A 13,953-nucleotide genomic window follows, 5' to 3' on the forward strand; every position below is an offset into this window, starting at 1 on the left:
TACCTCATGTACACAATGTATTTCCCGTTCTCTCATCTCTTCTTCATTTACACAGCAATGCGAATGTGGGAAGAAACTGGAGTAATCGGTTAACTAGAATAAATTGTAGTTAACCTGTCACTTGATCTACCTCTAAACCACCACCATAGTGTTATACCGCCAGGGAATAGATTGTATAAACTGTCAGTTTCAGCGTTATGTGTGAAATGGGCTTATCCGAATTATGGTTGAAGAGCAAGTGGTCTGCTCTTCGAAGTGATCCTTCCAGTTTGGTTGACATGTCCCATGGATGCACCCTTGCCTTGCAACGGCAAATCTGCGAGACTTGGAGGAGACAGGGGAATGTCAATCAACCTGGAAGAAAGGATTTGAAGACTGGACAGTATGACTCTCCAGGATAGCGGTGTCGTCCCCATGGATCTTAAAACCCTAATTAGCAGATTAAGTAGACCAGAGGCCCTAGGCTGTTTCCAAAACTTGGGCCCACCGCCATGTCATGTCTATGGTTAACACCACCTTTCTGTGCTAGCATTGACAAGTAGCTGTTCCTGCTCTACTTCTCAAAGGGCCGTGCCCCTATATACTGATGGTTATCACTGGCATTATCAGACTCAACAGGCACACCTCACTTAGGCAAAGAAAATGGTAATGCCAAGTTGTCAGTTAGGCCTTAGCTTTACGGAAAAGTTTTTTAGAATGCACAATTTACTATAATTGATATATCAGGGGAAGTGTTGGCTATGCTATAAATCCTGTGACTCACAGGCTCCGTCTTCTCTGATTGTAGAAGTTCTCATTCGTTTTCTTCTTCATGCAGCCAAGACCGTTATGATGACTTCTGGCAAATGAAGAGTTTGCCACCAAGACATCTTTGATCCCTCACAGACCAAACCCCAGAATAAATACAGACCCAAGAAGAATACAGACCCTCTAAACCATTATAGTTCCCACATAAGACCCCTTAACAAAATAGACCACCCATCCAAACCATGCAATACAGACCCAGACCCCTAATTAAATTCAATCCCTAATATAGACCTTAGACCAGACCCCCTAAACCAAATCAGATCTCGGAGTCACATTGCACTTATACAACATTTCAAGCATCTTCTTCTCTTCCTCCTTGCTGCTCATTCTCTGGCTTGAGGACCTGCACAGATATGTCCATGTGATCTTATCAGTGCAGGTCCTTCTGCAGGTTCTGCTAATCATTGCACAAAGCAGCCTTGTTGTGGTCCACATTCAGTTTTTTTCATGTTTTTGCAGCCAGAACTAGGACTCAGTCTTCCTTTCCTTTGGCTTTAAAAACTGCGACTAAAAAATCTGAATGTAGAAAGCTATCCAATGGTTATATGTACAAGGTGCGTCCGGCTGCAGGATTCACATGCAGATTACTCATTGTCGGGCTACACCTGTACTTGCCGGGCAGTACCTATATTTGAAATGGCAATTAAATTCCCAGAAATATGTTTCACGGTATGAAAACTAGTATTGTATGTTACAGATAACTTTTCTCCAGTCATAAAACGGGACTTGTGTGAGATGTTTTTCTGGAAATCTGTGTTGCACAAGTTGTCCCAGTTGGAGTTATCCCAGAAAAGCTCCACAGGCTATGATAGTAAACATGAAGTAATATAGACATCATAAACTTTACTAAGTGAAGTAAACTATGAAGTGACTTACAGTTTATTCTGGTGGCGGATGAAATAAATTATAGAAAAAGGTGCCAAAGAGGGTAGGCTCTTGTGTCACTGCTGGATCAGTGATGGCAGCGGGGACAGCAAAACTGTGGCTGGTACTCTTATTGAAGCTCTGCGGCTGTCACTATTTTGGGGCACATTGGCTGTCACTATTTTAGGTGCAAAGTGGCTGTCAATATTTTGGGAACACAGGCTGCCACTATTTTAGGGTCACAGGTGCTGTCACCATTTTGGGAACACTGCAGCTGTCACTATTTTAGGGGCACAGTGGCTACCACTATTTTAAGGGCACTATGTCTATTTTAAGAGCACTGTGACTATTTTGGGAATACTGAGGCTGTATTTATTTTTGGGGCACTAGGGGTACTATGGCTGTCACCATTTTTAAAGGTACTGTAACTGTCACTGTTTTAGGGGCACTGTAGCTGTCACTATTTTGATTATATTGAGACTGTCACTGTTTTAGGGGCACTGTAGCTGTCACTATTTTGATTATATTGAGACTGTCACTGTTTTAGGGGCACTGTAGCTGTCACTATTTTGATTATATTGAGACTGTCACTGTTTTAGGGGCACTGTAGCTGTCACTATTTTGATTATATTGAGACTGTCACTGTTTTAGGGGCACTGTAGCTGTCACTATTTTGAGAACACCAAGGCTTCCTCTATTTTAGGGAAACTTTGGATGTCAATATTTTTGGGAACTCTGAAGCTATCACTATTTTTAGAGGCACTGCATCTGTCACTATTTTGTGAATTCTGTGGCTGTCACTATTTTAGGAGCACTCAATCTGCTACTATTTTAGGGGCAGTGCAGCTATCACTATTTTGTAAGCACTGAGGCTGCCACTAATTTGGGGCACAGTGGCTATAACTTTTTTTAGCGGCACCATGTCTGTCCACTATTTTAGCGGCACCGTGTCCTGTCACTATTTTGGGGACACAGTGGTTGTTACTTTTTAGGGGTTCGGTGCCTGTCACTATTTTGGGGGCTATGGTTGGCACTGCTATCTATTTTATGAGGATGAGCGTTTATAGGTTGGGGCTGGTTTGGCAAACGTTGGGGTTGGTCTATATTTGAGGGGTTTGCAAATTTTTGAACAATGTGTGTATCTTCTTGAACTCATTTCTAAAAAGAGGTAAAGTAGGAGGTGAAAAGGCTGTAAAGTGAAATTTAGAGCCTCTTTGAATGTTAAACAAAATAACAATAACTTTTACAAATCCAGGTGCACTCTGCGGTCTTACTAAACCCTCAAACTGATGTAAAATTGAGAGATTAGCCAACATATCCTGCTTGGAGGACATGTCTGAGCCCGAGCACTGCGCCAAGGTTTCTCAAGTAGCTCGGGACCTAACGCAAACCCTACCTGTGCCGTATGGGCAATACCAGGAGCCAGTGGGCAAATTACAGGAGCGCACGGTCTGACTCACCGCAAACTCCCAGTTACCTCCAGCATTCAGCCATGCTTACAATTGGAGGAGGCAGAGAGCTATGTGCCCCACCTAACACTGTCTGATATAGCCCAGGCCTCACATGTGCACCATGTGTTTGATTATCACATCCACACATTGTGTAGGATCTCTATTGTGGTACTTGTGGTCCCGCAGGATCTGCCCCCCCCCCCCCCGGTATAGATGCGCCACTGCCTATAGGGTTGAGCACTTACTGCTTTTCATTACTACGCCAATTTGTAGTATATATATATATAGAATTGTTTGGAGGTGTAAAAACTCCTAGTCTGAATGAGCCTGTAGTTACATCTACAGGCAGCATTCTGGTGCACATGTGAGGTGCAACTATATCAGCCAGTCTTAGGGTGGGGCTCAGAGCTCTCTTCCTCCTCCCATTGTAAGCATGGCTGCATGTTGGAGGTACCTGGGAGTTTGCTGTGATTCGGACCTTGTGCGATTGTAATATGCCCACTGACTCCTGGTATTGCCCATACGGCACAGGTAGGTTTACGCTGGGTTCACACCTGAGCGTTCGCGATGTACGGGCGTTTGCAATCGTGCATACAGAGACAAGCGAACACCTATTGTCGCGCGTTCCCGCTGAAGTCTATGTACGGGAACGCGCGACAAGACGCCCCAAAGAAGCTTATGTACTTCTTGGGGCGTCGGCGTTTACAGCGCGATCGTAACGCGCTGTAAAACGCTCAGGTGAGAACCATTCCCACAGGGAATTATTGGTTCTTGCCTGTTGAGCGTTTTACAGCGCGTAGGAGCGCGCTGTGAAACTCTCAGGTGTGAACCCAGCCTTAGCGTTAGGTCCCGAGCTACTTGAAAAAACCTTGGCACGGTGCTCGAGCTCAGACATGTCTTCCACAGTAGGATAGGTTGGCTAATCTCTCAATTTTACATCAGTATGAGGTTTAGTAAGACCGCAGAGTGCTCCTGGATTTGTAAAAGTTATTGTTATTTTGTTGATTGTTTATCACATCCACACATTTGCTATCCTGTGTAGGATGTCTATTGTGGTACTTGTGGTCCATTAGCAGCGGACCACAAGCGGACCCCCCCGGTATAGATACACCACTGCATATGGGGTTGAGCACTTCCTGCTTTTCATTACCACGCCAATTTGTAGCCTCTTTAAAGGTTACATTAGGGAACTGCATGTTGAGCAATTCCCTTACATAGCGCCATTATAGGATCCCTTTCTATCACGTGCTGGAGCAATTCCTACTGTAAAGCAGTGTGACAGCAGTAAAATAAACAGCTCATGGCCTATCACCAGATAGAACTGGTGGAAATGCAGGACTCCTGGTGATTTTAGGGACAGATAACTGCTCCCGGTGCGGTCAGTAGATATAGAAGGAGAAAGCCGTATTATTGCCTGCAGTACTACAAACACTGTGCCGGCAGTGAATACAGAATGGGACTTGTACTAGACAAAAAGAGGATTGAACAATGCTGGATCTCCGGAACACAATGTTAAAACTTTTCAGATACTTGTTTCCTCCAGAGTCCAGACCCCCTGTAAGGAGCTGATATTTAGCACAGTGACGCCTGTGCTTCCCACATACGAATGTCATTTACGCCTAATGTGTCTCTGTACTTTTACACAATGTTGTAGATACGTCAAATACAGTGTTCTCTTGTATGAGATGAGAAAACATGACAGCTTTACTTCTGGAAAGAGCGCCCCTCTTGTCAATGGGCAGTGTCTGGTATCGCAGCTCAGCTACATTCAAGGGAAAAAGGCTAAACTGCTACTCCAGACATACAGTAACTCATGGACAAGAGTGGCACAGTTCCTGGAAGAAAGCAGCCACGTTTTTCTTATCCCATACGACCACCTTTAAACACTGGACTTCCACTCTATATGGGGACACCCTATGGCACTGTATATAGGGACACCGTAAGGCGAGCACTGTATGTATTTCCTCTTTGGCAGGCACACGTTATGGGGGGTAGACACTGCATGGTAGGCACTGTGTATAGGGCACTCTTTGGCGGGCACCCTGGATGGAAACTCTCTTTGTCAAGCACTTTATTACAGCACTCTGGTGCACTTCCTATCGGAGTAACTGGCACACACTGTTAAAGGCTATGAACACCTTTGGGGACAATTTATCATTGCATTTTACTCATTTTGGACTAAATTTTTTTTCTCTTTATTAAAAATGTTCAATAGTTTTCCCAATGCATATTTCACTACACCCACAGACTGTTGCTCTCTCTCTCACACCGAAGCCATCGGGGAGCTGATTTGACGGCTCGATGAAACGGATAAGAATATGGCTTAAAGGGGTTATCCAACCCCTAACATGCCTCCCCAAATGCCTGGGAAGCATGGGACAAACTATGAAGCTGGAAGACTTCCTTCATGACAGTCTGGGCCAGAAGGAGATGAAAGGGAAAGCGAGCTACTTGATCAGAGAAGATGCTTTTTATGAGTCACTGGATTTAATTGCTGTATATTGCTTTTTACACTGCATCTGACCCGTTATATATTTCTCTGTCCAGTCTGCACTGTGCACTGAAGACTTCCTGTATGGTCTTTATTAGGCAAGAACCATTATATGGTGGTATCATTATTTATTTATTATGCTCACTTTATATAGCGCTACTATATTCCGTATTATTCAATTTCTATATGGTGGTATTATTCAGTCATTGTTTGAGACTTTATTTGTTCGCTGTATGGCAATAATATTCAGTCGCTGTACAATGTTCTCTTTATGGTGGTATTATTAGGTCACTGTATGACCATATTATTGGGTCACAGTACACTGGTAGTATTAGGTCACTGTATGGTAGTATTATTAGGTCACTGTATGACTATATTATTCTATCAGTGTATGGTGGTATTATTAGCTCACTGTATAGTGGTATTAGGTCACTGTATAGTAGTATTATTAGGTCACTGTATGACTATATTATTGTATCACTGTATAGTGGTATTATTAGGTCACTTTATGGTAGTATTATTAGGTTACTGTATGACTATATTATTCTATCAGTGTATGGTGGTATTATTAGGTCACTGTATAGTAGTATTATTAGGTCACTGTATAGTAGTATTATTAGGTCACTGTATGACTATATAGTTCTATCACTGCATAGTGGTATTATTAGGTTACTGTATGACTATATTATTCTATCACTGTATAGTGGTATGAGGCTACTTTCACACTAGCGTTCGGGTGTCCGCTTGTGAGCTCCGTTTGAAGGGGCTCACAAGCGGCCCCGAACGCTTCCGTCCAGCACTAATGCATTCTGAGTGGACGCGGATCCGCCTCAGAATGCATCAGTCTGGCACCGCCTGTCCTCCGCTCCGCTCAGCAGGCGGACACTTGAACGCTGCTTGCAGCGTTCGGGTGTCCGCCTGGCCGTGCGGAGGCGTGCGGATCCGTCCAGACTTACAATGTAAGTCAATGGGGACGGATCCGTTTGAAGATGACACACTATGGCTCAATCTTCAAATGGATCCGTCCCCCATTGACTTTACATTGAAAGTCTGGACGGATCCATCTGAGGCTATTTTCACACTTAGAAATATTTTAACAATAATATGCAGACGGATCCGTACTGAACGGAGCCACCGTCTGCATTATATGAGCGGATCCGTCTGAGACGGATCCGCTCTGAACGCAAGTGTGAAAGTAGCCTGATTAGGTCACTGTATGGTAGTATTATCAGGTTACTGTATGACTATATTATTGTATCACTGTATAGTGGTATTAGGTCACTTTATGGTAGTATTATTAGGTCACTGTATGGTTATATTATTCTATCACTGTATAGTGGTATTATTAGGTCACTTTATGGTAGTATTATTAGGTCACTGCATGGTTATATTATTCTATCACTGTATAGTGGTATTAGGTCACTGCATAGTGGTATTATTAGGTCACTGTATGGTGGTATTATTAGGTCACTGCATAGTGGTATTATTAGGTCACTGCATGGTGGTATTATCAGGTCACTGCATAGTGGTATTATTAGGTCACTGTATGGTGGTTTTATTCAGATACTGTATGGTAATGTTATTAGGTCACTGCATGTTGGTATTATTTGGTCACTGTATGCATACATGAAGCAGGCATTGGCTATTCGTTCAGTCCTATAAGCCTAACCATCCCATAACCTCCACCCCTCACCCAGCCCCATATAAATAAAACACACCACACCACTGCTTGGATTTAATCGGCCACAGCAGCCGTTTATTAAATAAATACAACATTAAATATAACATGAGTTAACCCCTGACGAGGGAGGTCCTAGAAGCCCCAATAACTTTATAACCACTGGAACACCTGCGTCTCCATCTTGCCCCCAGCCGTTGAACGAAGCTCGGAGGCAGCAACTGATGGACGCGTACTTAGTTCCTATCAGCTCCTCAATGAGAGTCCAGCCCCTCCCGCGGGGCCCTCCCATCCTCAAGTACCACCATATTTCACCACTTCAAGGACCTCCCCCGCCTCCACGACTGCCGCGACATATAACAACCCCCACCTCACAACCACCTCTTCCAATAGGGTCGGGCGGGTGGGCGATTCCGTCTCCTGGCCAGACTGCACTCACTTCCGCCTCGTTCGTTCTTCTCTCCGCTGGCCACGCCCCCCGTCGCCCAAGCAACTCGCGCCTCACCACCGCTCCCGCACCCCACTCCCCACTAACCCTTTCCTCACCAGTCCTGCCCAGCCAAGCCTCTTCATGGACGTCCTCCCCCACCGCTGCGCTCCTCGTCCGGACTGACTTGAAGCAGGCATTGGCTATTCGTTCAGTCCTATAAGCCTAACCATCCCATAACCTCCACCCCTCACCCAGCCCCATATAAATAAAACACACCACACCACTGCTTGGATTTAATCGGCCACAGCAGCCGTTTATTAAATAAATACAACATAAATATAACATGAGTTAACCCCTGACGAGGGAGGTCCTAGAAGCCCCAATAACTTTATAACCACTGGAACACCTGCGTCTCCATCTTGCCCCCAGCCGTTGAACCAAGCTCGGAGGCAGCAACTGATGGACGCGTACTTAGTTCCTATCAGCTCCTCAATGAGAGTCCAGCCCCTCCTGCGGGGCCCTCCCATCCTCAAGTACCACCATATTTCACCACTTCAAGGACCTCCCCCGCCTCCAAGAACGCGCAGCTTGACTACCTCAACCCTGCGCGTCCCTCCACATCCGCAAAGCTATCTCCACTCCACTCTGGAGCCCCAGAGCCCACAAATCCGTACCCACCGCATTCAGGTGCACCCCATCTGCCCTCCAAAACGCACCCTCACCCTTCTCCAATACCTCATGCCGCACCACCACACCACCATTCCTTGCCATAAAACGGCCCACCGCTCTGTTCACCTTAATCCTAGCCTTATTCAGGCTCTCTACCGACCTCGCACCTCTCCACACCTTACGCGGCACAATATCAGACCAGACAACGATAACCCCCGGAAACAACGCCCAAATCCTGAGCAAGTCAAACTTGACATCCCGCACCAATTCCCTAAACGGACGCTTCCCTAAATCATTCCCCCCAATCGTGCAACGCCAACACATCAGGAGGACGATCTAAACGAACGAAACGATGCACCTCCCTCAACACTCCGCCCCACAACATACCTCTGACGCCTAACCACCGGACCGTAGCCAACTCCGGACTCACCCCCAACTGCCGCCCACTCGGCCTCACATCCGCTCTAATCGCACCCCAGAACACATAGGAGTGCCCCAAAATCCACACCAACGCCGCCGCCATCCGACCTGTGAACACAAAAAAGGGGACAAAATCAACATCACCTCCCACCTCCTTACTCTACAACAATGCAGGCCGCACATACGATTTAAAGCGAACCGACTCCCAACGCCCAATCCGCCTAATCACCTCCTCACTGGCGCCCACCCTGGCTGCCTCAGTTGCCGCACCAATTCTGAATGAATGCCCAGAATAATCCTTGACCGGCACCCCCAAAACCGTCAAACATTTTCTAAAGACCGCCAGAAACTGAAACCGAGACAAAAAGGAACCATCCTCATGCCTCAGAAACGGGACCTCATCCCTCCCCAGCCTCGCGCCATACGATTCCGCACACCTCACCGGGCACATACTACACCCCGGCACTGCAAACAACGTAAAACGCAGCCCCCTACCCTCCTGATCCGTTTTAGACCTGCGAATCCGAATATGCAACCTATCCCCCACCCACTCAACATCCTCGCTCCTAAGGCCCCCCGCTCTCCTAACACTCCCACACACCAACTCCCCCAAGCGAAAGGCCCCAAAGAACGCCAAAGCAAACGCCGCCTTAAATAGCCCTAGCTCCCACCCCGAACTACAAACACCACTCAACCTGTCCCCCATTCGCACCAACAACTCAAAAGACACCGGCCTCCGACAATCCGGCACCCTGCCCGCACCCCTACGCCAACCCTTCAAAACCTGTCGCACCAAAAAACTCTTAGTCAAATCGGCCAGCCCCCGCCACTTAAAACCAAACGCTATACCTGAAACAAGATGATTCACCCTGGACACCGACCACCCCTCACTCTTCAACTGCCCCAACAACATCAACAACCGTACTTCGCCGTCCACTCCGCCAGCTCCCCACGTCCCATTCCACGCCTCCCAGGTCGTCCACGCCTTACCATACTCCCTCCAAGTACCCGGACTCAACGAATCCCTCAACAACCCCATCACTTCTCTTCCAGGATCGCCCACAGCCACGCCGGACACTGCAGACCCTCCGCCTCCGCTTCTGGCGCAAGAAGCCGGAACCGCTCCCACTGCAAACGAGAAGGAGAATCCGCCACTGAATTAGCCACTCCAGCCACATGTTCCGCCACCAACCACACGTTAAGCGACAAACACCGCAATACCAAAAACTGCAACAGCCTAACCACCGGCGGGGAAGATGCGGACAAACTGTTAATAGCCTGAACCACCCCCAAATTGTCACAATGAAAGCGCACCTTCCTGTTTTCCAATTTCTCGCCCCACAACACCACCGCCATCACAATGGGAAAAAGTTCCAACAAGGCCATGTTTCTTACCCACCCCCGACTTACCCACGACTCTGGCCACGTACCCGCACACCATTGCCCCTGGCAGTAGGCACCAAACCCCACCCCCCCGGACGCGTCGGTATATAACTCACAATCCACGCTATCACACAACTCCGCCATCACCAAAGACCTACCATTGTACTGACCCAAAAACTCCGCCCACACCCTCAGATCCCCTTTTAACTCTTTACGTAACCTGATAAAATGATACGGCACCGACACACCTGCCGTAGCCGCGGCCAACCTTCTACAAAAAATTCTACCCATAGGCATAATTTGACAAGCAAAATTCAATTTACCTAACAATGACTGCAACTCCCGCAACCTAATCTTCTCCCTCCCAATGGCCCTATCAATCTCCTGACGCAAATCCACCAACTTATCCTGGGGAAGCCTACACTCCATCCGTTCCGTATCTATCACAATCCCCAAAAAACACAATTCCGTCACCGGACCCAACGTCTTCTCCTGCGCCAACGGAACCCCAAATCGCGCAAAAACCGACTGCACTGTATGCAACAACAAAGAACAAACCCGGGAATTCGCCGGCCCTAAACATAAAAAATCGTCTAAATAATGGATAACGGAGGCACAACCGGAAACTTCCACCACTACCCATTCCAAAAAGGTGCTAAAGGTCTCAAAATATGCACACGAAAGAGAGCAGCCCATCGGCAAGCACCGATCCACAAAATATTCCCCCTCCCAAAAACAACCCAACAATCCCATGCTCTCCACGTGTACTGGAAGCAGGCGAAAAGCCGCCTCCACATCAACCTTAGCCATCAACGCCCCCTGCCCCAACCGCCTCACCCACTTCACAGCCGCATCAAATGAGGTGTAAACCACTGAACAAAGATCAGGATCTATACCATCATTGACCGACGCACCTTTCGGGTAAGACAAATGATGAATGAGCCGAAACTTGTTTGGCTCCTTCTTCGGCACTACCCCCAGCGGAGACACCCTCAACCCCCCAATCGGCGGCTCTTTAAACGGACCCGCCATCCGCCCCAACTCCACTTCCTTCCTCAACTTCTCCGTCACCACCTCCGCATGAACAAGCGCAGACCTGAGATTCTTAAGAACCACAGGCCCCGCCGTGACAACCGATGGAATCCGAAAACCAAACCTAAAACCATCCCCCAACAACCCAGCCGCAACCCGATCCGGGTACCTATCTAGGAACCCCTGCATCTCTTCCACCCGCACCGGCGTCCGTCCCTTTTCCAGAACCATCCCCCCCCTTATTCCGTCCCCCTTTGAAACAACGGTTAGCGCCATGCGCTCCCCCACACCCCGTGCACTCGTGCTTAAACTTGCACTTGGCCCCAAATCTGCAATTTCCTTCGTTGAAAAGGAAACACAACCCTTTAGCCGATGCCGCTGCCAACGCCCCCGGGGAAGATCCCCCGGACTCCCCCCGAAAGGACTGCCCAGCCCTAGGAGGCGCCGTCACCCTCAACCACAACCCAATATCCTTATGATCCCACCGGATATCAGGCCTAACCGCCTTACGCTGCCGGAACTGCTCATCGTACCTGAGCCAGCCCACCCCCCCATAAACTCTATACGCCTCCCCAATAGCGTCCTGGTAGCAAAAAAGCGCCGAACAACATTCCGGAGCCCTTTCCCCAATGACACTTGCTAATATGGCAAACGCCTGAAGCCAATTAGCAAAAGTCCGTGGGATCAAACGGTGCCGCCGCTTCTCCTCCTCCTCTTTTTTTCCTTCGTCCTTCTTTCCTCTATCCAAATTAAACCTTTCTAACGGAAGCAGCGAGAATATCTCCACATACTCGCCCTTCCAAATCTTTTCCCTCACCTCCTGCTTCAAATGAGCCCCCAGCGGCCCCTCAAAGCACACATACACCTCACCGCGAGCCCTATCATCCAACCTCTGCCCCTCCCCTTCTCCACCCGCCTGCGTCTCAACCGACACCGACCCCAACCCAGCCGCAACCCCCCCGCGCACCAACCCCCGACCCCGGCCCCACTCCCCACCCAGGCGCCGGAGACCCCCCACCAGCTCCCATCCCCGACAACCATCCCGCCAATCCCCCCAACAACTGCCCCAAACCCTTACCAAACTCCCCCATGGTCCCCCCCCCCACCCACCGGGAGACCCTGCCCTAACATGGATCCCCAAGCAATCTCACCAGGCACCACGGGCGCTGTGACTCCCGCTGCCGAAGGTCCTGACTCCTGCCGCACGGACACTGCTCCATCATAGCTCCTGGACGTCGACGGCTGCTCCTCCTGGACCACTTGCACGACCCTCTGCACCGCACTGGCCGGACACCGAGCCTCCGCCACTGCAAGGGGACCTTCATCCACGCTGCTCAAATCTTCTCTGGACCTGCGCCGGTATTCGTCCTCCACCAACGCAGTCCGAGGGACCCGATCCTCCTCAAACAGCCGAGTGGACCGCCCGCTAAAGGAGGGACTGGGCCGGTCCACCGTTCCCGGTCCCGAATCCTGCTGCACAGCCGCAGGGAGTGGGGGAAGGGGCGTCCCACTCCTCACAGGGCCCCGCCGCGTATCGGGATTCCTCCCACGGCGGGAGCGGCTCGCAGAAGCCCTAGCGGCCGCTCCCCGCCGCCGAGGGTCCACAGAGGGGCTCCCTACTCGGCGCCGGGCCCGGGGGGTGACTTCAGGGCTTAGGCGCGCCGGCGGAATACCACGCCGCGGCCGGGCAGCCCGAACATTAGGGGAAGCCACAGGAGCAGGTGAAACTATGCAGGCACCAACCTGCTCCTGCAGCCAGCCAGGCCCCCTCACCTCCGCTTCCCTCCTCAGCCTCTCCAACATCTCCTCTACTGACAGTCCAGGCGCCGACATGCTGCTCCGATTCCGTCTCCTGGCCAGACTGCACTCACTTCCGCCTCGTTCGTTCTTCTCTCCGCTGGCCACGCCCCCTGTCGCCCAAGCAACTCGCGCCTCACCACCGCTCCCGCACCCCACTCCCCACTAACCCTTTCCTCACCAGTCCTGCCCAGCCAAGCCTCTTCATGGACGTCCTCCCCCACCGCTGCGCTCCTCGTCCGGACTGACTGCACTATTGTCTATTGTTTCTGATGTAGGCTATTTATTTCAATGTGGTCAGAAGAAGGGTGTCATTCCATTCAATAACAGCACGCAGAGATTTTAAAAAATGTTTAAAACTGTTCTTTTGATTATACAAGGATGAAGCCTTATTAATCTCCTCCCTGGACTGGTAACAATGTGGTTTATCTAAACACAGGGGAGTCATGATGTACAAGTTCTTGCCAACCAGTATCAAAAGGGATGGGGCCGACTAAGGCTGGGCCCTGTCTCTCCGAGGCTCTTATAGCAGCCCTTTGCTCTGCCTCTATGATATGAATGCACTTGGCATAGGATTCCTGAAATAAAACCACAAAAGTCCTTTATAGTTTTACAGCATGTTCTGCATCAAGAAGTTCTGGAAGTGGACTCTGGGCAATGGAGATTTCGATAACTGTTGGCCAAATAAGCATCCACCCCATCCCCGCTTCCCCCTAATATTATACTGTATGAACCTGTACTGAACCAAGTCATGTTGTGTCTATGGAGGGAGTAAAAGTGAGCGGCTGCTCGAAACCCCCAAGACACCTATCTTGAAGAATGACAATAGAGAATTCCCTAAAATAAATCCAGCATGGCAGATCCATTGCTCGCATGAGAATGTGTAACAGAAACCCATGAACATTAGATGGTCTGTAACTGAATATCTAAT

General features: G+C 49.2%; 1 protein-coding gene across 2 annotated transcripts; it reads right to left on the bottom strand.

Annotated features, from left to right (window-relative positions):
* Window positions 1-8,219: 8,219 nt before the first annotated feature.
* Window positions 8,220-13,111, bottom strand: LOC122929479. 2 transcript variants are annotated; one of them, XM_044283074.1, is made up of 2 exons: window positions 12,377-13,111; window positions 8,220-9,938 (listed from the first exon to the last, which is right to left on the bottom strand). In XM_044283074.1, exons 1-2 carry the CDS (start codon window positions 13,056-13,058, stop codon window positions 8,971-8,973), a joined length of 1,650 nt encoding a protein of 549 aa, XP_044139009.1. In that variant the 5' UTR covers window positions 13,059-13,111; the 3' UTR covers window positions 8,220-8,970. The 2 variants fall into 2 exon arrangements, with proteins under 2 accessions (XP_044139009.1, XP_044139010.1); XM_044283075.1 differs by having other exon boundaries at window positions 8,220-8,918; window positions 12,377-13,104.
* Window positions 13,112-13,953: the final 842 nt, after the last annotated feature.

Source organism: Bufo gargarizans, chromosome 2, assembly GCF_014858855.1.
Source record: "Bufo gargarizans isolate SCDJY-AF-19 chromosome 2, ASM1485885v1, whole genome shotgun sequence".
NCBI classification, from domain to species: Eukaryota; Metazoa; Chordata; class Amphibia; order Anura; family Bufonidae; genus Bufo; species Bufo gargarizans.